The 25323-nt window shown below is 53.9% G+C and overlaps 10 protein-coding genes across 10 annotated transcripts; 4 read left to right on the forward strand and 6 right to left on the reverse strand.

Moving 5' to 3' along the window:
* Window positions 1-104: 104 nt before the first annotated feature.
* Window positions 105-1424, forward strand: BBA_04038 (major facilitator superfamily transporter; the record flags this gene model as incomplete). Its single annotated transcript, XM_008599135.1, has 1 exon — window positions 105-1424. The coding sequence occupies one exon, from the start codon at window positions 105-107 to the stop codon at window positions 1422-1424; it is 1320 nt and encodes a 439-aa protein (XP_008597357.1).
* A 174-nt stretch (window positions 1425-1598) lies between these two features.
* BBA_04039 (uncharacterized protein) lies at window positions 1599-3011 on the reverse strand (the record flags this gene model as incomplete). The annotated part of the gene is made up of 1 exon (XM_008599136.1): window positions 1599-3011. One exon carries the CDS (start codon window positions 3009-3011, stop codon window positions 1599-1601), a length of 1413 nt encoding a protein of 470 aa, XP_008597358.1.
* Window positions 3012-4596: 1585 nt separating this feature from the next.
* BBA_04040 (MFS monocarboxylate transporter) lies at window positions 4597-6106 on the reverse strand (the record flags this gene model as incomplete). The annotated part of the gene is made up of 3 exons (XM_008599137.1): window positions 4597-4759; window positions 4844-6009; window positions 6062-6106. The coding sequence occupies 3 exons, from the start codon at window positions 6104-6106 to the stop codon at window positions 4597-4599; spliced, it is 1374 nt and encodes a 457-aa protein (XP_008597359.1).
* A 1750-nt stretch (window positions 6107-7856) lies between these two features.
* On the forward strand, window positions 7857-9084 carry BBA_04041 (uncharacterized protein; the record flags this gene model as incomplete). Its single annotated transcript, XM_008599138.1, has 3 exons — window positions 7857-8209; window positions 8350-8804; window positions 8885-9084. 3 exons carry the CDS (start codon window positions 7857-7859, stop codon window positions 9082-9084), a joined length of 1008 nt encoding a protein of 335 aa, XP_008597360.1.
* A 508-nt stretch (window positions 9085-9592) lies between these two features.
* On the forward strand, window positions 9593-10311 carry BBA_04042 (uncharacterized protein; the record flags this gene model as incomplete). Its single annotated transcript, XM_008599139.1, has 3 exons — window positions 9593-9629; window positions 9741-9892; window positions 10054-10311. 3 exons carry the CDS (start codon window positions 9593-9595, stop codon window positions 10309-10311), a joined length of 447 nt encoding a protein of 148 aa, XP_008597361.1.
* Window positions 10312-10599: 288 nt separating this feature from the next.
* Window positions 10600-12597, reverse strand: BBA_04043 (tRNA pseudouridine synthase A; the record flags this gene model as incomplete). The annotated part of the gene is made up of 3 exons (XM_008599140.1): window positions 10600-10774; window positions 10866-12341; window positions 12452-12597. 3 exons carry the CDS (start codon window positions 12595-12597, stop codon window positions 10600-10602), a joined length of 1797 nt encoding a protein of 598 aa, XP_008597362.1.
* A 254-nt stretch (window positions 12598-12851) lies between these two features.
* BBA_04044 (choline transporter) lies at window positions 12852-14710 on the reverse strand (the record flags this gene model as incomplete). Its single annotated transcript, XM_008599141.1, has 5 exons — window positions 12852-13322; window positions 13398-13724; window positions 13775-13794; window positions 13851-14496; window positions 14567-14710. 5 exons carry the CDS (start codon window positions 14708-14710, stop codon window positions 12852-12854), a joined length of 1608 nt encoding a protein of 535 aa, XP_008597363.1.
* Window positions 14711-15318: 608 nt separating this feature from the next.
* On the reverse strand, window positions 15319-16795 carry BBA_04045 (phosphoribosylaminoimidazole-succinocarboxamide synthase; the record flags this gene model as incomplete). The annotated part of the gene is made up of 8 exons (XM_008599142.1): window positions 15319-15367; window positions 15454-15515; window positions 15579-15745; window positions 15870-16050; window positions 16117-16204; window positions 16291-16492; window positions 16545-16678; window positions 16740-16795. 8 exons carry the CDS (start codon window positions 16793-16795, stop codon window positions 15319-15321), a joined length of 939 nt encoding a protein of 312 aa, XP_008597364.1.
* A 412-nt stretch (window positions 16796-17207) lies between these two features.
* On the reverse strand, window positions 17208-18107 carry BBA_04046 (uncharacterized protein; the record flags this gene model as incomplete). Its single annotated transcript, XM_008599143.1, has 2 exons — window positions 17208-17652; window positions 17731-18107. 2 exons carry the CDS (start codon window positions 18105-18107, stop codon window positions 17208-17210), a joined length of 822 nt encoding a protein of 273 aa, XP_008597365.1.
* A 3700-nt stretch (window positions 18108-21807) lies between these two features.
* BBA_04047 (WD domain-containing protein) lies at window positions 21808-23726 on the forward strand (the record flags this gene model as incomplete). The annotated part of the gene is made up of 2 exons (XM_008599144.1): window positions 21808-22026; window positions 22077-23726. 2 exons carry the CDS (start codon window positions 21808-21810, stop codon window positions 23724-23726), a joined length of 1869 nt encoding a protein of 622 aa, XP_008597366.1.
* Between the last annotated feature and the right edge of the window lie 1597 nt (window positions 23727-25323).

Raw genomic sequence — 25323 nt, forward strand, 5'->3', positions numbered from 1 at the left:
CGCCTCCGCCGCCCGCCGCCGCCGCCGCCGCCGCCGCCGCCGACGACGACGACGACAAGCCTCTCCCCGGGCGGCAAATCTTCCTACTCTGCTACGCGCGCACCATGGAACCCATTGCCTTTTTCAGCATCTTCCCCTACATTGCCGCCATGGTGCAGCGCAACGGCCACCTGCCGCCCTCGGACGTCGGCTTCTACAGCGGCCTCATCGAGTCGCTCTTTTCCCTCACCCAGACGGCCGTGCTCATTGTCTGGGGCCGCCTCGCCGACCGCCTCGGCCGCAAGCGCGTGCTCGTCTGGAGCCTGGCGGGCATGGCCGTCGGCCCCGCGCTGTTTGGCCTCGCCACTACCTTGCCGCAAATGATTGTCTTTCGCTGCCTCGCGGGCGTATTTTCCGGCTCCGCGCTCATTATCCGCACCATGATGTTTGATCACTGCACGCCGCGCACGCAGGCTCGTGCGTTTAGCTGGTTCGCGTTTGCAGGAAACGTGGGCATTCTTTTGGGGCCCATTATTGGCGGCGCGCTCGCGGACCCGGTCGCGCAGTATCCGGGCTTGTTTGGCAGATGGGCGTTTTTACAACGCTATCCGTATGCGGCGCCCGGGTTTGCCGTGTCGGCGATTGCGGTCACGGCTGTGCTGACGTCGGTGCTGTTTCTCGAGGAGACGCTGGATTACAAGGATGCGCACAAGACGCGGCATCAGGCCGGCGCCGGCGACAACAAGGCCGAGACATTGACGATTTGGCAGCTGCTGCGTACGCGCGGCATTCCCACGGTGCTCCTCGTCAACGGCTCCGTCATGATCATGGCCTTTGCCTTTACCGCGCTGCTGCCCGTCGTGCTCTTCACGCCCGTCGCCATCGGCGGCCTCGGGCTCTCCCCCCGCCAAATATCCACCTACATGGCCGTGCAAGGGCTCAGCCAGGCCGTTTGGCTGGTCGGCGTCTTTCCGCGGCTGCACCGGCGCCTCGGCAACAAGAAGCTGCTCACGGCCTGCGCCGTCGCCTACCCCCTTTTTTTCCTGGCCTACATTGTCCTCAACGAGCTGCTGCGCGTCGACACGCCGGCCGCGAGGGCGTGGGCGTGGGCGTTTGTGGGACCGCTGGCGGCCGTGGTCGGGCCGGGTGTGTCCATGGCCTTTACGGGCGTGCAGCTGGCGCTGAACGATGCCTCGCCGGATCCGCACGTCATGGGCACGCTCAATGGCATCGCCTTGACGCTGGCGAGCGCGCTGCGGTCGTTTGTGCCGGGCTTGACGACGGCTCTGTACGCCGTGGGCGTCAGGGAACAGATTCTCAGAGGGCACTTGGCCTGGGTCGTTCTCATTCCCGTGTCCATGCTCATGCTGATCGTGATTCCGATGCTGCCCAATGACAAGCAGCCGGCTTCGCCCGCAAACCTTGACGATGAAGCAGAGTTGTAAAATATCAATTTGGTATATACTGCATGTAGAGTGTATTGCATATGAAAAAAAAAAAAAAAACAAAAAAAAAAGAAAGAAAGTCTAGTATTTGTGAAACTCTATCCCATGTCTCTTTTAGAATGTGTCTATTTTTCATGCACCGTCTAGGCCGAGGTTGGCTTTTTTTTTTTTTCTTTAAACATTCTTGTCGCCCACAATTTTTGGCGCAGATCGCGAATTCTTCCAATCAAAAGTCACATTCGGCTTGGTCCTGATGGTATGGCGCAGCTTCTGCTCGCTACGCTGCAACCAGACGCTCGCCGGCGCGGTGCTGACCGGATACAAGGGAAAGTTGTCATCGCTGTGAAAGACGTCGCTGGTGGTCTTCTTGTCAAAGGACGCGATAATGTCGAGTTCGCTCGCAATCTGCTCGCAGAAGCTCTCCAGGGGCAAATCATTCACATCCTGCCCAAAGGGGTTCTCAATCTCGCGGCCGATGAGCAGCAGGCCCAGGATGATGTAGGCGGCGGCCATGGTGGCGGGAATGGCGACGTAGTGCAGCAGGCCGACGAGCTGAAAGGGCAGCAGCATGACGTAGACCCAGGTGGTTTGGCTAATGGCGATGCTGTAGGCAATGGGAAGCGGCGTGTTTAGGATGCGCTCGCAGCCGGCGAGGACGTCGCCGAGTATGGTGAGGTTGTTGTAAGCCAGCGTCTGCTGCATGGGCACCGTCAGTTGCTGATTGGCAACGAGCTCGTCGACGGCCAGGGCGAGGTGGCTCAAAATCTCGAGCGGCAGGTTGCCGAGCGGCTTGCTCGCGCGCTTGAGCGTCTTGCGCGGGTTGCTCGCCGCAAAGGAGACGCCGAGGTACTCGCCGACCGACTTGAAGAGGCCCTTGCCCTTTACGGTGGCGATGCTGCCGCCGGCGTCTGCGGTGGCGGCCTTGGCAAAGGTGTCGAGGTGGCCGATGAGGTGCTGCAGGTCGTCGTAGTCGGTATAAGGTTCGAAGCGCAGCGTGTGCTTGAGGGAGACGGCAAAGGCGACGAGCAGGTTCATGGCGCTGAGGCGGTTGAGTAGCGTAGCGCGGGGGTCCTGCTCGGCGCGGTCCTTGGCGTGGATCCAAAAGATGCGGCCCAGCGTCTGGGACGAGGTGATGAGGGCGGTCCAGTACTTGCGGCCCTCTTGGTAGCGTTCGTACGCCGTCGAGCTGCGAAACGAGAGGCCCATACCGACGACGAAACCGGTAATGGTGAGGAGCACAGAGTTGACGCCGAGCTTGTGGAACTCCTCAGAGATGACGGTGATGGCCGTTGCCCAGGCGCCGACGAAGAAGAGAGGCAGAATCATCTTGGGCAGGATGCTGCCGTGCATCTGCAGGAAGACGGGCCATTTCGAGTGTCGTGCGAGGTCGCGGGGACCGGTGAAGTAGTCGTCGAGGTGCTGCGGGCCGTGGCGCTGAAACGATGAGGGCGGAAACGTCGAGAACGGAAGAGTTGGTGATAGTATATCGTCGCGGCCCAGAGTGTCGCCCGTCATGGCGCGCGAGGCTGCCTCTACCTTGGGGACTAGGAGTGGCGGAGGTTGGTGGTCCATTTCGTGGACTGACATGATTGCTCACGCGATGCTGATAAACGATGCTGGTAACGCTGGTAATGATGCTGGTAAACTGGCAAGACGCTGTGCAACGAATAAAGGGCACGAATTGAAAAGAGAGAGCAAAGATGAAAAGAAGGTCTAAAAACAAATATTAATGAAAGTATGGTGATGACAAAGTGAAAGAGAAGAGAAACTTGTCCAACGTCGCTTATTAGATGTTTGTATGACACTGTCCAAGGGCTTACTGTGCCACAAGGCCCAAAGCATTCCACTCTCCTGGGCCTGTCAGGCCTTTTTTGCACGACGGTCTTTCCCTTTTTATTACGAGTACCCCGTTTTCCGTACAGCCTCGCCCAAGAGAAGAGTCGGTGACTGCCGCACATCAGAGGAAAAAAAAAAATGAATAATGACTCCAAAGCAAGCAAAGCCCCCCCTTCTATAGCCGATGACAGGGCTTGAAGACCAATCAGTCCCTGACAGCGGCGGCGGCCGCGTGTTCCAGGCCTGGGGCTCTGGACCCGCAAAATACGTGTTCGTCAATATCAGGACAAAATACTGGTGGAAAATGGGATGTCCCCCCCTGAGATCTTTGAAACAGGGCGTGAGAGAAGAAAAGAATCAGGAGTTTCTCTGACAATCGGGTGGCGATGAGGTTGTCAGAGTAGTTTTCACTGGGCCGGGAAGGCGCACACTGCCGTTGCAAGCCGCAAAAAAGGAGGGAAAAAAAAAAGACGACAAAAAGAAGGGAAAAAAACTCAGCCCAATCCATCTAGCAAGCCACTGCCGTTGTTTGCGCTTTGTTCCCTGCGGTGTGCTTTTTGACTCGAGGCTTGGCTTTTTGATGAGCCCCGGGAGCTATTTTTTAGCGCCTCCATTTCAAGACAGGGGTCTGTGGGGAGGGGGCGATGCAAGCTCGGGCGCGCGAAAAACCCGTCCCTTGTCTTCAATACTAAATAACCATTCAATTCCTTTTAAATCTTGGCCTGTCCTGTTCTTTTCGGCTTCTGGCTTGATCGTGAGACTTTGCAGTGAGACAGAATATACCCGGGGGGTGAACGCGTGTTTTGGTCTTGTCCGCAGTGGCTGTTTGTCATGTTTGTGTTGCAGCCGGCACCTCATAAAAAAAAAAAGCCACGATTCATCGCAAGTGGCATAAACGAGGCTTGGTCTGGCTCCCAAAGGAAGTACGCGCATTTTATGCATGTATTGTTTCATGACACAAATGCACATAACTTCCGAGGCAAAGCGAGATCAAAAGAAGAATCTTTGTTTATTTATCGATCCAACACAAACCGCACAGGCGGATAAATTGCGTTAGCTTTCAAACTCGCAAATTTGGTCGCGTGTCTCGTTCTTGTGCTCATGTGTTATGCATTATGCAGGTGCAACTCTCGGGCTGGCATGACGCTACATGAAATAATTCTCACTCATCCGTACAGTTTTTTCTCTCTCGATGTTTCGACTTGCCCTCCTCTCATTTTGTTTCATTCCATCTTCACTCTACAACATCTATTACATCTATCTATTACATGTGTCTACTCTATGTGTCTGTTTTTAATCTATGCCGAAGAAAGTATGCCTGTATTTCCATTCATTACTAGGCCTTGCCGTCTTTATACCGAATCCGATTCATTACCCATATGGCCGAGAAACAGACCGTCCCGGCAACATATGCAGCACCGGCGAAAATGATGAGTCCAGTGTATGAGCCATCGCTGCTTTGCAGAATTTGCCCGGCAATGGGAACGCCGGTAAGCGCACTATAAGCAATGTCAGCTTCTGACTCGTGATTATTCGAAATCAAGCAGCGAAGAAACGGGCAAAAAATCGGCGAAGCTACTCACCCAAAGCTCACAACCGTATACACGGTTGTGTAATAGCGGCCATAATTGTCCGTCGTGCAGTACTCGCCCACGCACACGGGCACCAGACTAATGTTGCTGCCGCTCGCAAAGCCAAACACGACGGAAAACAGAATAATGGCGGCCACGCTATCCTGGGCCGGCAGCCAGATGGCAAACATGGCCGTAATGCACAGCAGGTTAGTCAGAATCATCGTGTTGAGGCGGCCGAAGCGGTCGGCCAGGATGCCGGGCAGCCAGCGGCCGGGAAAGGAACCGGCGTTGAGAAACACAATCATGAGATTGGACAGCTTGCGGCCCGCGCCGTGCGCGAGCGCATACGACGCCACGTACTCGAGGCCGATGAAGAAGCCCCATTCGATAAAGAAGACGCCCGCCGTCATGAGTAGCACCGGTAGGCGCAGCAGCACGCGCAGGTCCGGGAGAAGGCTCCTGCCCGCCGTACCCGGCGCGTCCGCAAACACGTCGCGGCGCCGCACCGTCACGCAGCCCACGAGCAGCAGCACCACCGTCACCGCGCCAATCACGCGCGTCGCCCACGCGAAGCCGAACCGCTCGCAGAGGTGGGTAAACAGCAGCGGAAAGACGACGCCGCCGAGGCTACCGCCCGACATGGCGAGCCCCGTGGCCGCGGCGCGGCGCCGGCAGTAATACTGGCCAATCGTCGCGACGGGCACGACAAAGACAATCGAGGTTGCAACGCCGGCCACGACGCCGACGACGAGGATAAAGTGCCAGTACGCGCGGCAGAAGCCGAGGGCGGCAAAGGCGGCGGCGTAGAGCAACAGCGCGGCGGCCAAGAGGCCCCGCGGGCCGCGGGCGTCAAAGACGGGGCCGACCTGCAAGCCGCAAAAGAAGACGGCAAAGTTGTAGATGCCAAAGATCCAGGCGACGCGGCCGGGGCTGGCCGTGGCGGCGAGCTGGTGGGAGCCGATCCACGCGGCGTAGACGCCCATGCTGTTCATGAGCCCGAGGCCGCCGGCCAGGGCGCAGAAGCTGCCGAGGAGCACGACGGTGGCGGCGCGCCCGCCCTCGGGGTACGAGGTGTCGGGCTGGGCCTCGGCAGGACCAAAGACGGAGCTGGTCTGGCACAGGCCGTTTTCGAGCTGGGGTTCGTCGGGGTCGACGGGTGGCTTTCCCGTCGTGGACTGCGGCGGTTAGTCTCAGTGGTGGTGGTTTGGGGGGGATTGAGTTGCTTACAACTGTGTCATGGCTTTTGAGAATGGCCTTGAGCTTGTGTATCATGTTTCTCTTTGGGGCTGAAACTGGTGTATATCAAAGGCGTATATCAAAGTAGCATACAAGTTGAGATGGTAATGAGCTGCCGAGTCACCACCTTGTGCAACATGGCCAATTGGCTCGCCTTTATACACAGTATCGCCCATGTTGAGTCCAATGCTAATGAGCGATTCGCCGAGATAATGGAGAAGATTCTATCCATGAGTCTCTGCGTCAATGGGTCATGAGCTTATTTACTGCTTATTTTCCCGTGTAAGTCGTGGGAGTGGTTTGGGCGAGGATTGGGCGATGGTACCTAAGTTGGGCCACGCTCGGCGAAAGCGACCCTAGGCTGCAACTTTCGGCCATTATCGAGTCCAGTCAGGCAGTGATGAAAGTTTGATCACAGAGCTGTTGGGAAATGAGTCACGGCGCTGTCGTATATAGCAGATGATTAATGATGACGGACGACGGTTATGAAAGTGCATCATCAATGCTGAGGGCTGTGTCGGGGTAGACGCCTGTGTGACACCAATGTGCATTATCCGCCGCTGTTCTGATTTCGCGTCTGGCTAGTTTATGAAAGTCAGCTTATAGAAAGTCAGCTTGGAGAACATTCATCAATCCAATTGTTAGAAAAAGGAAAAAAGATTTTTTTTTTTCAAGAGTTTTTTTTTTTGAGCACAGCACAAGCTCGTCTCCGTAGCCGCGGCGGCCAAGTATGTCCGTGTGGCACAGCTCGTACACCCCTGAATCTCATATGCCACAAGCTCAATGAAATGCTGTGCAGCGCCAAGACTTGAGCGGAATTGGCCAGAAAAAAAGTGTAAATCAAGCAGCATCCAAAGTTAGTATCCCAAAGAGAAAAAAACCACACGCACCAAAAAAAAAAAAACAAGCTTTTCCGCGTGCGATGTTGCCCACGTTTGACCCAGCTGTCTGTGCCTGAAAAGTACAGGCCAACGGTCGGCGCCAGCAGGCACTAGCAAAGTCTAGCATAACCGGAGCCGCACGCTAATAATAAGCAGTGGCTGATTGGTGGGTGGTTTGTTTGACATTTGAAAGTGTCAAGAGATTGGGCGAGGAATTGGCAGAGCAGGTCGCACGAGGATGAAAAGCGCTAGAAGAGTATTGCAAAGAAAACTAGCGCAAAGAAGAGGCCAGCCAAGAAGTTGTTCGTGGTGATGGTGGTGATGGTGGTGATGCAAGGGCGGTGGCGGCGGCTGAGACCATAAATTTAGCTTCTTGGCCCAGTCGAAACAGCAAGAAAAGAGAGACATGCGGAAACAAGACGATGAATCCATGTCCGTGTCTGATCTCTCGCAGCTAGCGGACCGCGTAAGACAGCCCCCAAAATTGCTTGGTACTCCCAGGTTGTCCCGGTTGTCCCAGTCTCCTGAAGGTCCTGCACCTCAGTGGCCTCTTATTAGCCACTACAGCTGCAGCTTGTCGATATTTCGAAAGCCACGGCGGGTAAAAAGCTGAACCAAAGTGCCCAGTCAACGTCACCTCTTTGAGCCACTCGGCTTGCTGATCCAAGCAATACATTGCCATAATGTGCTCTTGTTAATTTTCCGAATCCTGAAATGCCCAGTCTCCTCCTTTTCCTTTTTTCCTTTTCCCCTCTCGTTCATGACCGATCCAATCTAGCCTCCTCTCTCCTTCTCCTCACTTCTTCACTTCACTTGCCCTTCTCTTGCTCTCATCATCCTTCTCCCTCCTCGTATTATAAATCCTTCTTTTTAATTTGTTAGGCCCTCCATTTCATGCCGTCGCCATGCTCTTGAGGCGCGGCCACAACCGCTGGCTCGTCTTTTGCGCCGCCTTTTTCGCCGGCCTCTTCCTCTTTGCCTACTATGGCGATAATGGGGCGTCGATACGGCGGATGACGTCGACGAGCTCCTCCCCTTGGGCGGCCGACCTGACAGCCACACCTTTGTCCAAGCTGCAACCTCAACACAATGGCGACGCCGAGCTGGAGATTATTGTTGCCGCCACCAAGGAAGAAAACGTCACCTGGCTGCACGACTACCTGCTCGACTGGCCCAAGAACATATACGTCGTCGATGATCAGCAGGCCGCGCTGACGGTTCCCGAAAACAAGGGCCGCGAGGCCATGGTTGTTCTCACGTACGTTGCCCATGTAAACGACGGACAACGAAAATCCATCACCACTCAAAACTCATACATGGCCATGTATTACCATTTGACAGCCAGAATTTCTAACCACATTCCAACGCTAACCCTTGTCTCCCCCACCCTCTGCGCAGATACATCATCGACCGCTACCACACCCTCCCCGCCAACATGCTCTTCCATCACGCCCAGCGCTTCCAGTGGCACAATGACGACCCCGACTACGACGCCCTGCAGCTGCTCAAGCGTTTTCGCGTCGCCCACCTCGCGCAGCACGGCTACGTAAACCTGCGCTGCGCCTGGATCCTCGGCTGCCCCGTCGAGATCCGGCCCCTCGTCGACGCCCAGAGCGCCCCGGAAAACGACATCCCCACCGCCAAGCACATTTACAGCGAGGCCTTTGCGGAGCTCTTTCCCGACGTCGCCGTACCAGAGGCCGTCGGCGTGCCCTGCTGTTCACAGTTTGGCGTCACGCGCGAGACGGTGCGCGCGCGGCCCCGCGACGACTATGTGCGCTTCCGCGAGTGGCTGCTGGCCTCGGAACTGGATGACGCTATTAGCGGCCGCGTCTTTGAGTATGCGTGGCATGGTACGGAACGCCCTCATCATATCCCCATTGCTGAAGAATGCGTTACTGACTTTTCTTGGGGGGTCTTCTTATTTTGGCAGTCATTTTCAACAAGGAGCCCGTGCATTGCCCGCACGCTGGTGAGTGCTACTGCAAGCAGTACGGCATGTGCGACAGGCGCGATTGCGATAATGAGGGCTGCGCAGGGCAGTATGATCTGCCAAAATACTCGAACCTACCCGAGGGCTGGCCCATGTTTGGGTGGGATGGCGAGGACAGGCACTGGAGCGGCGAACTGTAAAAGCGCCTCGCACCACAAAAGGCTGATAATTTGATAATGGTTGTTTGAAATAGGGCTGGGTAGGGACTGGGCTGAGCATTGGATTGCATTACTTGGGGCGTTTTTCGGCATTTTTTCTTTCCTGTTCGCGGCACTCTGCTGGAACCTATTAATTATACATGCAGCATTCTTTGATATGACTCCATCGCAGCAGGCGGGCGAGTTTCTCGTGACACAAACCGCACAGGGACCACGAAGAAGTGGATTCAAGACGCAAGCACAAAGCTAAACTTGAAAAGATTGTAAATCTGTAATTGCATCTATAGGTAGTTTTGTGGTGGAATTCTTTCATTCGACCTGCACCAGACCCAACCGCCCAGTCGCAATCGCGTTTGCGCTGCCCCACCAGCCTCTCCTTGGACCGCATCACCAAGTTTACTCGCTCCAGCATCAAACCCTCGGCCATTGCTCCTCCTTTATCTTGCATTGCGGTCGGCCACGCGGGGTTCATTTTTATCACATCTGCACAATGGATCGTCCACAGCCTGCGTCCTCCAATCTCATGGGTACGTCTTTCGCGCCCGCGCGCCCGCGCCCGCGCGTTACCCGCGTCAAACTCGCACTTGCTTCCCGCCATATGTCAACTAACCCGATCATGTGTTGGATTGATCTCGCAGAGACGCACAACCGCCTCGTCGCCGCCATCCTTACCCACTACCGCACGCTCATGATGCTTGCGACTGTGCAGGCCGAGGACGATCAGGAGAGCGCCACCCCCGAAGCCACGGCCGTTGCCGGCATCGCCATGAAGATGGAATTTGACGGTTTAGTAAGCCTCTCGCCGTGACGCCCTTTGATTTCCTGCCGTTTTATTTCTTCTGCGTCTCCTCCTTTAGTTTTTGTGTACTTGGCCTTCTTTTTTTTTTTTTTTTCCTTTCGTTTTCTTCACATTACGCTTCTAACCACCACGTATTTTCTTTTCCACCGCAGTACTCGTCAGTCAAGGAGCTCCTCACGCTATCGCGCAAAATCAAGGAGTTGTGGGTGTTTGGCGCCCTCGGCCAGCAGGACCCCTCGCGCGAGGCGCGAGGCGCCCAGATTGAGCGCGACGTCGCGCAGGCGGCGGAGATGCTCAACGGCATCGAGGAGACGAGGATGAGGGCACTGGCCGAGGGACACGGCGGGACGTGGAGGCCGCTGCGTAGAGAGGACGTGCAGGCGCTACAGGCGCTGGCGGGAAAGCAGTAAAGGGGCAAAATGTCGCTGGTAATGTGCGCGCGAAGCAGTTCTTTTCTTTGCCCTTTTTTTTTCCCTGGGAACACTATGGGGCGTTGCGGTGTTTCGAGTTCTTTTTACAGACGGTCGTCTTTATTTTACATCATCGTCATTTATTGTATCGTTTATAGACGGAGAAGAATGCCCGCGCATTGCGGATGAATGCTTAATGCACCACATCAACCCGTGGCAAGATGCTGTCTAGTCAAACACGCTGTGTTCTTGTTCACCAAGCAATCTACAACAGTTGCAATCCATGCTCTAGCCCTGCCCGCCGTCGGGATCCTCCTCGTCCTCGTCGCCCAGCTGCTTGTCCACATCTTCCTCCTTGCCGCTCTCCTCCTTGGCAATCTCGGCCACCTTGAGACCACCAGCCGTCAGCCACAGAAAGTGGTTCGCCTTGAACTGGTCAATCTGGTTGAAGAAGGCGTGGAAACTAAAAAAAAAAAAAAATGACACACAAACGAGTTAGCCATCGTCACGTACGCAAGTGCTATTTGCAACCCGACAAGAGCAAATTCACTCACGTATTTTCTTTTTCCTCCACGTCAAAGATGCGCTGATAAATCTCTTTATCCTTGAACGCCCCCATCTTGTCCGCGTACTTTTCAAAATCAATCTCGTCGCGCCCCAGGTTATCCGTCGCGCGGCGGTTAAAATTTGTAAACACGGGGTGCTCCAGCAGCAAGCCGAGACCGGGCGCCTTGGGAATCGCCATTTTGTGGTTCTGGTAGCTCTCATCCATGCGCTCCAGCGGCGTGCCGCAGCGCACCATGAGGCTCACCAGGCCAACCATTTTCCGGATTTGGTGCATCATGAAGCTCTGCCCGTGCACCTTGAGCGACAGCCACTCGGTGTTGTTGATGAGGACCGGCGTCGGGTTCACCTTGAACGACTTGATGGTGCGCTTGGCCGACGGGTCGCCGTATGCCTTTTGCACCGTGTAGTTGTGAAAGTTGCGCGTCCCCGTGTACTTGTCGAGCGCCTCCTGCAGCCGCTCGCGGCGCGCCGGCGTGATGCGGTACCGCCTCTTGGCGTTGATGTACGCCGCCTTGATGTCGCGGAGGGCAAAGTCGACGGGGCCCAGCTCGCGGCCTTTCGGCTTGGTGCTGGTCAGGACGACGGGGTTTGCTGCGGCGGCTTCCGGCTCGGCATCAGTAGCAGGGGCTTCTTCGGCTACTAACTCATCATTCTTGGGTTCTTCCTGAACAGCTTCTTCCTTGGCCGCCTCTTCCTTGGCCGCCTCTTCCTTGGCCGCCTCTTCTTTGGCCGCTTCGGGGTCGTCTATTGAGTGGATGCGCTCCAGCACGGCGGCACGGACTTCGGGATCCAGCTTGGCAAGAATCGGCTTAATGTCGTTTTCCTCAACCTCTGCCCAAAAGTTCTTGACATCGGCCATGCTGGCATTATATTCATCCTCGTACCCATACTCCTTGTTCAGCTCAACGAGCTTCTGGCCCAGAAATGTCTGCGGGTGCGGGGGCAGCAGGCAGTAGCTGGGCAGCAGGTATTCGTAGAAGCGAGAGTCGCAGTACTGGTAGCAGTTGAAGCTGTTGTTGGTTCGCTGGATGCCCCAGATGCGAATCTGCTCCGGCAGCGCCGCGTTGATCTTGTCCACAATGTCCTCGTCCTCGATGATGAGCTTCAGGCTGATGACGTTGCCCGCGGCGTGGACGCCCTTGTCCGTGCGCGCGCACCGGGCCAGGCTCGACTTGCGCGGGTCGTCTGCGTTGGCCTTGGAGATTGCGCCGGCCTTGATGAAGGCCTGGAACAGGTCCCTCTCGATCGTGGGCTCGTCGCCGTTGACCTGCATGCCCTTGTACCCGGTGCCGCTGTACCCAATCATGACGGCAACCTTGCGCTTCGGTCGTCGCTCCTCGGCCGCAATCTCGTCCTTGGAAAAGGGATTCTTGGCCTCGATGACCTCGCCCGCGGAATCTACCTTGCGCCGCTTGTACTCGCGCCAGTCGCTGGCTCCTTCGCGCTTCTCGCCGCGCTTGTTACTGCGACCTGTTAGTTCTCCTTGGTTGGCGCGATGCACTTTTAACAGACAGACAACAAAAGCAGGAATCGGGAGGGGGGGGGGAAAAGTTGGGTGTGGGCGGAAACCTACTCCGACGACTTGCCGCCACGGCCTTTTTTGCGCTGGTTGTTGCTGTTGAATCGAGAGCCCCCGAAGCGCTGTTTACGGTCCTGGCGAGAATCATTCCTGCCACCCGCGGGCGGGATACCCGCAGAAGACTCGCCATTTGTCGCCATGGTAGCATTGACTCTGGTTCAGCGATGCAATGGGGATTGGGAGCATGGCAGATCTAGATCATCTGAGAGAAGAGAATTTCTGAGCCCGCCGCGACTTTGTGGGGCCGTGGGGCGCTATGCCAGGGTGCTGTTCCAGCAGCGTCGCTTACAAGTCAATAATCATTATTCAATCTGGTTCAGAAGAGTATCCTGCTCTTGGCTAAATATAATAAACGCTTCATTTCATCGCAAATTTCCGTGCAGATCGTTACTCTTCAAGCCTCAACGACGGGGCCGTTGTACTGTTTCTTGGCCCGGAAAACGTAGTATATGGCACTACAACCCATGACAGCTCCTGTGCCCAAGAAAGAATAGTTCATAGTTTCAGCTCTGACAGGTGTTGCGGGAGGCCAGAAGCTGAAGAACAAGACAAAACTCAGGTATAGGCACGCAAAAACATTGTTCGCTGTGCCTAGCATGGCATTGAGACGCCACGGGCCCCATACCAGCTCGTCCGGCAAAGCAGTCTCTTGTTCATCATCGCGCGGTTCGGCGACGGCACCAGTGACTCGACGCCATAGAAATAATGAAAGTGTGATGAGGTATGAAGCGTATAGACATGAGATTGATAGAGACAGTACGTCATTCAGGGCCACCTCGGAGCCAATGTTGATGAGTGTGAGGAGACAGGTAATGATACCAGTAATGGAAACTGCCCATACTGGAACCTGGCTGCTTGGATTGACCTGTATAATGGTTAGCATGTTGAAGACACAGTCTTTTGGAGAAGATTCTCTGTTAGGGCTGTGCAGTAAACGTACCTTGGAGACAGTCTGCCAGAATGGGACGCCATGATCACGCGCAAAGGACCACAAGACGCGCGACGCCGAGACGTACAGGCCAATTAATGCACAGATGCCCATAGTGGCAATGATAGAGCCCATGGCGGCGGCGGCAGCTGCCGATTTGGTGACAGCATAGAAAACGTCCAGCATGGGAAAGATGAACTGGGGTGGGCCGTCAGGCAAGTTAACGAGACTGAAGCAGACGGCAATGAGCATTGAAAGGCCGAGGACGCCATTGATGAGCATGCCAGAGACCATCGCTCGTGGGATGTAGATGGACGGTTTTTGAATTTCTTCGGCCAACTAAAGACTGTTAGTGTCTACCCGCACTCGAGTGTAATTCCGTATCTCACGTGAAAGGCCGCATCGGCGCCTATAAACGATAGTTAGTCAAAGGCTGCGTCTCAACTTGAGAGGGGTTAACTTTACCAATAAAAGCAAAGGCGTTGCCAATCATGCCTACCAGGACGGAAAGACCCTGTGTTGGCCAGTTGCCACCATTCATAAACGTTTGAAAAACGCTCGCGGCATCGCCGTGCTCGCCCATTGTCACTAAAGTAACCAGAATGCCAACAAAGGCTGTGAGGTGCATCACCAGGATGGCAATCTCAATCTTTGGCAGCAGAAAGTTGAGGAAGATGGCAATGAACCAGCAAACCACCATCGTCCCAATGCTGAGCAGCGTGTTCTGCCAACCTGACGGCTGGTAAGACGGCGCCGAGAGAAGGGCGAGCCCCTGTGAAAGGTTACCGCAGAGATAGGCGGCCGATGCGACGCTGGCCTGCCAGCCTGCTGCGGTGAGCCAGCCCGTGACGAAACTCAGCAGATTGCGGCTCTTTTTTGGCGCGAGCATCCATACCCAGTGGTACTGTCCTGCAGACGTGGGTGCGATGGAGACCATTTCGCATAGGGCGGTGAATGTGCTCAGGTTGCCGACCCAAATTATAATGTAGGTATATACGAGGCCACCGGGGCCGCCATTCTCCAAACCCTGGGAGAAGAGAACGAGGGACGCCTCCCATGTGATGAGCACGGTGACGCTGAGACTGAGAATCGACACAAAGTTAAAATTGCGCTGCATCAGAAAACCACTCGTTAGCCATCTTCACCATCACATGTTGCACTATCTTGCATCGGGAGCTCACCTTGAGTACCGGTTTCTTTCCCAGCTTGACCAACTGATCACGGTCGTCCACAGCAGCGACGATGGAGGGTTCGATTTTGCATAGCTCGATCTCGCCCTCACCGCTGCTCTCCGCGTAAAGTATCTCGGACTTTTTGCTGTCCATTGTGTTGTTGGTGAGCAGATGGAATCCCGCAGTGGAGAGTCAAGAATGGGGAAATCGTGGGGTCAAGTACGAGGCTGCTAAGGTGGGAATGACGGGTTAAATAAGGCGGCCCGAGTTGACTCCGTGACATGAAACGGAGGAGGTTGTATTCGGGCAACGGAAAGTGACCCAATGTCCCGCTCACGGACCCTCCGATATACCGGGGCCAATCTATCTCTTCCCCAAAAAAAAGATAGAGAACCAGCGAGCCATGACCCTTGTTTTTCAATTGCAGTGTGGCAGTCCATCGGCATATGCGCAGACGCTTGAGTGGCGTAAGCCACAAATTGGAGTAAACTTCGACGGCTTTCAATTTCCGCAGCCTTCCTATTTGCTTGGTAATGTCCACCAACTCCATACTTTAGGCTGTGTATCAAGATAGCTGGCCGCTGTCACAGATAATAGCGTTTCTTTCTGCTTCTCGCTATCTTCAAGTCGCAGAATTGCCCCGTGTCCTCCTGATAAAAATCCCTGTAGGCGGGTCCTAACGCCGCGTAAAGCGTAGCAGTTTCGTTGATCATGCAGTTTTTTCGACGGGTCTAGTCAAGCTGGCCAAGAGACTACTAAACTTAATTCGCCAGCGCACTAAGAGCCTGGTCAATGGTTTTACCAGTGAGCCTAACATGATGGTTAATCAGGTGTCTAAAAAAAAAATAAAAAAAAAATAAAAAAAAGCCTCTACCGCAGAAAGGTTCGCAACTTACTTCTGAAATACTTCTCTGTACTTGCTCGTTGTCTCTGCGACAACATTTTCAGGAAGGACAACCTAGGAGTTGAAATGTCAATGTAACCGTCTCCAACACCTTGTGCGACATTGCTATGCACATACACCAGGTTTGCCTTTGAGGCCGTTGGCAGTCAGGTAGTCTCGAATGTACTGCTTGTCGTAACTCGGCTGGTCCACGCCGACCCGAACCGGGGCGGGCCAGAAACGTGAGCAGTCAGGCGTCAAGACCTCGTCGACAAGGATAATTTCATCTGTTTTTTCATCGAGACCTGGATTGTGCCCGGCAAGCGTTAGAAGAGGTGGCGGGGGCGGGGGAAGGCTAACAGCGGGCTATGCATCATGCAGGAAAGCGGCAATTTAGAGCAATTGCGGCTGCCATTTCCGTCAACCTACCAAATTCCATTTTAGTGTCAGCAATGACAACGCCGCGCTCCAGTGCGTAGGCGTGCGCAGCCTTGTAGACCTTTAGAGCGAGAGCCTCAATCTGGTTGGCATATTTGTCGCCGATAATCTTTCGGGCCTGATCAGGCGAAATGTTCTCGTCTTTTTCGCCCACAGGGGCCTTCGTCGAGGGCTGCGATAAGAATGATTGATCAGTTGACGGTTCGACAAAGTGATACTACCTGCTGAGTCAACCTACCGTGTAAATGGGCCCGCCAGGGAATTCCTGGCAGAGCTGAAGCCCCTTCGGAACATCAATTCCGTGCACCGTTCCGCTCTTCGAGTATCTGTAAGAGCATTGCGCATTAGGATGCCCAAGGGCGCCAAGCCTGTCACTGCCTGGAACGCAGCGTGGCACATTCCTGGTACTCACTCGCTCCAGGCCGAGCCTGTGATGTAACCGCGGACAATCGCCTCAATCGGAAAGACCTTGAGGGAGCGGATTTGCATGCATCGACCGCGCAGAAGGGCGTGCTCTTCGGCGGTGACGACTTCCGGGGTCGCGGGAGGGCGCATGCTAATAACGTGGTGCTTGAGCTCGGGAACACGCTCCCGGAGAACATCGAACCAATGCGCTGTCTGTGTCTTAGCCTGGGCAATCAGTCCAGAGGGCGCATCAATGCTAACAAGAGATTTGACAAAGGATGTGTCCCTTATCGGGGACTCCATTGGAGAGAATCTCGTCGTAGGCTGAGATACGGTCGGTCACAGCCATGAGCAATGACGAGTCATCAATCTTGTAGAGCTCACGTACTTTGCCGCTATACGAGCTTGTCAGCATGGCCGCATTGATTATGGATTTGATATGTATATGCTACTCACCTAGCCACGAGGGGTAGCGACTGTAGCTTTACAGTGGTGATGCCAGCAGCAGCCATTGTGATGATAGAGAGCCTTGCAGCGGGGTCGCTGGAGTGGAGGATGTCGCGCGGTCAGCAGACTTTGCCAAGTCGAAGAGTTGATTGCTGATGACGGCGTGCGTACTTGTGAATGGTTCTCAGTTTGATACAATCGATGGTATGCCGTCAGCGAGTCTGGTTTCAATGGGTATCGCGGTCAAAATTTCCTCAACGATGACTTTTTTTACTGGCGCCCGCGAGAACCCGCGCCTTCGGATCATGGCGGGGCAAGTCGAGACTCCACAAGGCTGCTAGAAGGATAACTCTTGCATGCAACTTTTTATCAATAATAATAGGAAATTTTGAGGAAAGGTCACTGAGTAGGTGCCGATTTCATTAATAATGGCGTCTTCTTTCATACTGATAGCACAAAGGGTCAATTTCGGGAGCTTCAACCGCAGCGCCATTTCCATCCGTCTTCCAGTCCGTCAATGCCCGGCCCGCCATCCTCACTGCAGGACAGTGTGCAGCGATAACTCAATCTGCTGCTCGAAACTTTGTAAGAAGTTCTGACAATGACGCAATCTCTCAAAGGATATACTGATACAGCCATGACGCTCTCTTCTTCTGTGCCATCTTGTGCCTTCCGGACAGGTGCCGTCAAGCCACATATAGACTCGCTAGCAGCTGTATCTTTTGACTTTTGTGGTACGCGAGTAGCAGAAGTTGTCACATATGGGCAGCTATAGGTCGAAATAGTTGTACCGGTTGGCCTCGCGATTCTGTGATGAGCTGGTGCTGCATGGTCTGCAGCAAAAGTTGTCGTAGTGGCCGTAGGCGTGCTCCGGGAACTCGCTCCCTCTACCATCATCGTGTATCGTATACCATTAGCGCTGCTAGACGGCATGTTAGCACAGTAAAACCAAAAATCTCCTCTATATTGTAATTTTGATTCAAAGTCCGCCGTCACTCACCCCTGTGCGGCAGATTCCTGCGCGTCTTGCTTCTTTCCCAGCTGCGTGTCATGTATCCGGCCAACTACGGCGGCGACAATGAGGCAGACGAGAAAGGCAATGAAAATAGATGTACAGAGTCGTATGACGAGCGTTTTCTTGGGTAGCTCTCCATGCTTTTTTCCCCGCCCAAGAACGTCGTCCTGATAGTAGGGCGGCGTAGTCATGGCTTCATCTCGGTAGGGCGGCGGCTGATTGCGCGGGCTCGGAGGAGTACTTTCGGCGAGTGTGGTGTCGCTCGACGCGTAATGGTGCGTGGCCACTCGAGCTTGCGGCCATGCACCCAGTCTGGTGCCAGAGACTGGGGGCGATGAGGCTGCTGAATATGATCGACCCATGGTGCAAAGAGTACTAATAGTACACTCTGTCTGGCTGTGCAGCAAATACCACGATGCAGTCGACCATCGAGTGGCTAAATTACCAGAACGTAGCCGAAAGGAGTTTTTTCGTTCAAACCTGGGCGCAGTACCTTCTTAGAGGTGTTACTTCTACTTGTCACATTTTTGAGGCCTGCCGCCTGATCGCTCCATGCCAGAGGCCTGGTGTTGGTGATCGGTGGCTGAACTGGGACTGGAATGAGTGTCGGTCATGACACTTACACCAGTGGGCACCAGAGACACTCGTAGCGCTAAACCAAGTAGAAGAGTAATTTCACCGAAACATGTCTGACTGTCTCACTCATCCCTTCCTGCGCTACGTCAAGACTTGCGCATTGCTTGATTATGTCTTTGGCGGCAGCACGCTGAGTCAGAGGACTATGATTGGCTCTCCCTCTCTACTGTCTGTTATTTCTTTCGCACATGGAAGCTGCAGATTCGACGAAAGTGAAAGTCCGAATAAGTCATTCAGCGAAGCCAGGAACGTCTCATGACGCTCAGGTTTGAGATGGACGGACAGTTGACAGTATAGGTGGGCGTTGTGCCTAGAAGTACACACGCCATGTGAGCCTATCTAATAGTCAAATCCGGATTTCAAGCTTCTCTCTGACGTAAAAGTCGCTAAACTATTTAATAAAAGTCATGGTGAGTGACTTGGCTTGTTGAGGCAGTACAGAGGCAAGAGCAGAAGCGACTCCTGGAGTGCATTCAAGGCACTTCCAATTGACAAAGCTGACGACTTAAAGCACATATTGCACGCACGCTTCTTTCTTCTTCAAAATACATAGAATTAAAAGCAAGTGCATCATAACGGCATAGCCCAGCGAAGCTGAACTGCACGCTTTCGCTCGCATTATCGAATATAACATCCTGGCCCGGCCAATTAGACAGTGCTTACCATCAATAAGACCGCGATATTATCGGTCGCGAGCAGCGCATCAGAGTGAGCGGGGATCAGGAAGACAGGATCCGAGTATTACTCCACAGAGTTCATAACAACATGACAAAAGTTCCGGTTGCTGCAGGGTACATCCACCGAGAAGAGAAGGTAAGTAATCGCAGCTAAAGGCGCAATAACACCAAATAGTGACAAAATGAGAGGACGCCACAGGGTCGGCTCGTAATGGGACCGGCAACACTCTTCAAATATTGATTCGATGTCGGAGCTTGAACGAGTTAAAGCACCTTGAGTATAGGGAGAGATTCGTCGACTGTATTTCAATGATTTTCTTTTGTTTTTGGCATAGACATCTTGGGGAATTACCCCGCGATTTTATCCACCGTTGGTGACCGACCTGTTTTTTACCTTAGAGCACGGTTGCATGAGTATCTAGACCTTTTGAAGGGCGTTTACTTGTCTCAAATAGCTCGGTCCCCATTGTCGGTCTTGCCGAGATGGAACAATGCTGTTGACGCGATGGGGATATTGCAGGGACATTGCAGATGCGTGGCTGCAGACCTACATATAGTTTCTGGGGCAAGCCGGGGTTATGCTGCATCGGCGGGGGCCCTTCCTTAGGCTTCTTCTCCGCCAAAAGGACTCTTAGCTCATCTCGGACAGCGGTAATGCATGCGACCCGTTCATTTTGGGTCTCGGGTACGGGGCTGGCGAGCCGAGTCATCTGGTAAGGCACTCTAAACCGATCACAGCCTAGATGTGGACCGGCTTCCCGGTTTGGTGTTTGCAGAACATCTGAAGTCCATCTATATGACTCCATGTTGTGTGAAAGCCCATGACTACCATGGTCAGCTGTTAAGAAGCCCGTTTCGCGCGATTGCTCGGTAGCCCTGCCAAACTCAGACCTCGCCTAGCTTGTAAGCTACTCTGCCAGATGCAGTATACGCCATCAATCGAGTTCCGTCACTTTCGTTTCAGTTTCTCCGTACCAACGCAGTTGAGTACGACGTGTTCATCTTCGATAGCGTGTCTGGTAAGCTTGAGAGTGCAGACATTGCCAATGTCGTCCCGCGGATAGACGATGCCGCCGCTAATTTAAACCAGCAATAATAGCGCCAGTGTTGGTTTCCGCATTGCAACGGACAAAATAAGACTTTCAGTCTCGTCTCTGGCAAATACAGGCATATTTACCTGTTGAAACCGAGGAGCTGCATGTCCTGAGCTCAGCATGGAGATCCATTGATCTCGAGATCAACTACGTTAATCTCGATGTGTCTGGCCGCGGCATGGCCTACTAGCCGGATAAAGTTGCGCATCTCGTTATCGATACTGGCTCAAGAATCTGGGACGCAATAGACGGAGCCTAGAAAATGTAGATGAATGAGGTATCGCGTCTGGCCACGTTCGTCGGTAAGCGAGGAGCGAGCATAGTGCGCTTCATAATCGATGTATGGCGGCCCAGGGCTTAACCCCGTCTCCCGAGAGTTGGTGATTGGTAGCGTAAATATACAAAGAACCTATGCTATGATTGATCCAAATGTTCCTCTGGCTGTCTAGTCGCCTTGTGAGTTGGCCGTCACATGCCCATGTGTCAAGGTGTGCAAGCCTAAGCAACCGTATCTAGCGGCTGGGTTTCCGCACAGTGGCACGTCTCCAGATAGATATCGCGATGAGCTTGCATTGCCGCACTGTAGCCCTGCAGAAGATTTTGTAACAGAAGACCCAGTTCGTGACAAGCACGCCACGTTCGCTAGTGCGCCTCCGCGATGCGTCAAAGGGCCCAGATGGTTGGTGGTTGGTTGGAAATGCAGAGCTGAAGAGGTCGGCAGCGACATCCGGAAAATTCTAGCGCCTTTGGGAATGGCCAGCATCTTTGGTCATCTTAGTAATAGTTGCCGCGGGGCGGCTGTCGGACAAGACACTAACAGGTTTCCGCGGGCATCTCACCCGCGGCTGTTAGCATCTCGTCGGCCTGTCGGGGTGGAGCGCAGGCAGCCCAGGGTCAACCCAGACTGATAACGCCATTTTCGCCCCAGAGCACTCAACTTTAACTTGCCCAGCCTGGGAGTCAACTCGGATGCGTCCCGTCAGCCATCAATCACGCAAGATCCCCCGTTCTCGTTTCGCCTCCCCGCCCGTGCCACGACCCTCGTATATTGCGAAGCGCATCGCCCGATTCTTCAGCATAGTCTCTCGGCGTCTGCCCTTCCCTGTCTCGTACACGCAGCCCCCGTCTCGCGTGCTTTCATTCAAAATCCGATCCTGCATTGCGACAGAGTGTGACCTCAGTCGGGCTCCCAGCACTTGTTTCAACCTCGATCAGACGCCTGCCCCTGCATCCAAGTTGCCGAGCACCAGGAAACCCCTGCTTTAGCATTGCTGAGCGTTGACGCCATCCGGCGCTGACAAGCCGCAACTCCAACATCCGCCATTTGGCTGCTCGACACACACGTAGAGCACGCCATCCCACCCTCTGTCCGCCTCAGCACCGCAGCAGCCGATGGCTGGCCCTGCTCTGCACCCACGCCATTTTTAAATATGGCTGCCCGTCCTCACCGCATCCCTTTTGACATGACACACGCAACTGACTCTGACGCTACCTTACTGGCGTCTGCTAGTCAAGACAACAATGTAGCTGTCCAACAACATAATCAGCAAACCGCACCTGCGACCTCACATAACTCTCAACACAAATCTCAACCCTCTCGAGATAATTGCGATCGAAGAAGACCTGCGGAGGAGGAACACTCCCGGCTCAAGAAGATGCCTTCGGCGCTGGTTGGTAAGACCGTCAGCCCGTTTCTGAAAGAGCACATCCCAGGCATTTACGCGCCGGTCGGTAAAGATTTCCAAGATGAATCTTCCCACACACCGCCAGTTTCTGTACCGAGGGATGCCAATACTCGATTCTGCTACCGCCATCGCCCGGACTCCAAGTGCCGGCGAACCGCCGACGAAACTAAGATGGGCATGATCCAAAGGGTACGTTAAACACCACTAAAGACTGGATTGTCATGCTAACGCGCCCGCAGGATCTCAACAGTCTCTCCGCTGCCGATCAAGAGGCCATCACGCATGTTTGGTCTCTCTTCTCAGCCGCACCTGCCAAACACCGAGAGCTTATGCTCCAGGGCATCATTACACAGTGCTGCTTCCCACAACTCTCGACCGTCTCCCGCGAAGTACAAGAGCAGCTCAAGATCGACTTTTTGACGGCTCTCCCGACAGAGCTGTCCTATAAAATCCTATGCCACCTCGATACAGTATCGCTGTGCAAGGCCGCCCAGGTCAGCCGTCGCTGGCAGAATCTTGCAGATGACGATGTAGTCTGGCACCGCATGTGCGAGCAACATATCGATAGGAAGTGCACCAAGTGCGGCTGGGGCCTGCCGCTGTTGGAAAAGAAGAAACTCAAGGCATGGAGTCGTCACCAACATACAGCGCATGGCAAAGAAAGCGAATCGAGCGAGACTGCCGACGAGGTTAATGGATCCAACAAGCGCCCCCTAGAGGATGAAAGCGCACCTTCCAAGCGACCACGTCTCGACGGTACTGGCCCGTCTTCGGCTTGTCTCGAGACGGAGCGCAAGTTTCGTCCCTGGAAAGATGTCTATCGCGATCGTTTCAAAGTCGGGTTCAACTGGAAGACAGGCCGCTGCACCATCAAGACCTTCAAGGGCCACGAGAATGGTGTCACTTGTCTCCAGTTTGATCAGAATATTCTGGCTACCGGCTCGTACGACACCACGATCAAGATATGGAACATCGAGACTGGCGAGGAGCTACGTACTTTGCGCGGACACACAGGCGCAGTACGAACATTGCAGTTTGACGACAGCAAGCTCATCAGCGGCAGCTTCGATAAGACTATCAAGATTTGGAACTGGCAGACTGGAGAGTGTCTGAGCACCCTTCAGTGTCACACTGACGGTGTATTGTCGGTACACTTTGACAAGGGAACGCTGGCGTCCGGTTCGATCGACAAGACGGTCAAAATTTTCTGCTTCGACACAAAGCAAACGTTTTATCTACGTGGCCACACTGACTGGGTCAACCATGTTAGATTAGACACTGCATCTCGAACCGTCTTTTCTGCATCTGACGATTTGTCTATCAAGTTGTGGGATTTGGACACGAAGCAGTGCATCAAAACTTATCTCGGTCACGTCGGTCAAGTTCAGCAAATTCTCCTCATGCCTCCCGATTTTGAACCAGATGAGGTTCCCAGCGAGGAGGACAACGATTCTTCCTCGGTGCATAGTGGCCGGAGCGCGACGCCGACACCGTCCGCCCATGTTGATCGGTCTGTGTTTGGCCCCGGATTCGAGTCGGAATCGCGACCACTACCGCCGCGATACATGCTCACGGGTGGACTCGACAATACGGTACGTCTGTGGGATATTGCCACTGGCAAGTGTATTCGCAGCATGTTTGGCCACGTCGAGGGCATTTGGGGTCTAGTCGGCGACACTCTGCGTGTTGTCACTGGGGCCAACGATTCGATGACCAAGATTTGGGAGCCTCGTTCTGGCAAATGCGAGCGCAGCTTCACTGGTCACGCCGGGCCGGTGCAGTGCGTTGGCCTGAGCGATAGTCGGATGGCCAGCGGAAGTGAAGACGGCGAGGTGCGCCTCTACAGCTTCGAAGGCGAGGCCAAGGAGGAGCGGGGAACGCCCTCGTAAACCTGGCCACCATTTGAGACGTGAGGCTTTTGCAAATTATTTTTTTCTTTTGGTTTGGTTTCTTTCCCTTTGTTTGGCGTCGAAACGGCATGGCACGCAAGCACTGATGGTTTATATAATGGATACCCCTGTCACGTACAACACAGATGGAAAAAAATACCGGATCTTGATTTGTGGTTGGACTTTTCGACATGGCAGGCAAGGAAAAACATATTAAAAATAAGACAAAATGTTGGGATGGACGGTGTTTGGGAAGATGATTTCTGCTCCTGGCAATGAAAGAAATGGATAAGAGACGGTGAAGGCATCAGTGCCCAAAAACATGTGCGCAAAGTAGGGACAGTGATAGAATTGAATAACGGCCTAGGATTGAGCTTTATTACTCTACATTTGGTCAGCAGTGCTTTCACATGTGAACGCTAGGCATACCACTAACTAGCTGGGCCAAGTCGCAGACTGGGGATGTTTGAGTCGCGCGTATCCAGCCCAAACTCGTAAAAAGTCGAAGCTTACCTATGGATGAATTCTCGTGTCTATCAAGACGTTATTGTATTCACCTGTGTTCGTTTGCATGTTCACTATATTACAAGAGAGAGGAGACGAGCTGCAGGGGACCACATCTCCTTGTGGTCCATGACTGTGTAGGCAATGCAGCCCCTCGACGGAGCGTCAGCCCACCATCTGTCTCGTGACGGTGTGCCATTAGAATATAAAAATAAGGCATGTCATAATTATTATGATGCGAAGCCGGCGCAAAGTCATACACAGTCGGTCATCACGCTGGGCTGGTTTTTTGGCGGCGCCTAGGAACGCGCCCCGGCGATAGAGCCCCGGATTCCGGTCGGAGCTCCGCTGAACCGGAGTTTTCAGGGCGTCTGTTGCGCTGAAGTTTGGGAGGGCCCGCTGAGACCTTTTGGGGGGGTTTTGGGGCGATGATGATGGGCTTTTGGTAAACGGGCATATGTCTCCCGAGGTTAAAGATGGGACAAAGCGGGTAAAGATCGATTCGGTAGTTAGTCGCACTTTGACTTCAACTCATAAGGTTGTTTCTTTGTTTCCCTTTTTTACAGAGTAGTAGCGCTCAATGCCTCGGCAAAAGCTGATCCCCACGGGCTGGGTCGACTTAAGCTTCATAATCTCAAGATGGCTGGTCATTTGGTGCAAACGTTTAGTTAGATTAGCGTGCATTGGAAACGGCTCGGGCGCTGTATCTTGCTGTAGTATCTTACTGTGGCAGAATCCATCTAAGCGCAGCTCGATTCATCAGTGGCTTCTGTGCACACAGCGAGACCTTCTGGAACGCCCCGGCTAACTAACCTAGGTACCTACCTAGGCCGACGTGCGTAAGTATGCAGGCGGCAACGGTCTCACAAGTAGTAATAATATAAGGGTCCTTGTATTGCAGGACCCGGAGGTAACACCGGATTATTACTCGGAATGACGGGTTTTACTCTATACTGGTACGAGAACTACAAGATTTTTTCTTTGAAGTGACATGAAGCGGTTTTCGGTGCTAGACGAAAAGGATACAACAGAAATTTAGCAACCTACCTACGGTTCGAGATGCCCAACGGCGCATCGACTCCAAGCAAAGTCT

Source organism: Beauveria bassiana (assembly GCF_000280675.1).
Source record: "Beauveria bassiana ARSEF 2860 unplaced genomic scaffold BBA_S00009, whole genome shotgun sequence".
Classification (NCBI taxonomy): domain Eukaryota; kingdom Fungi; phylum Ascomycota; class Sordariomycetes; order Hypocreales; family Cordycipitaceae; genus Beauveria; species Beauveria bassiana.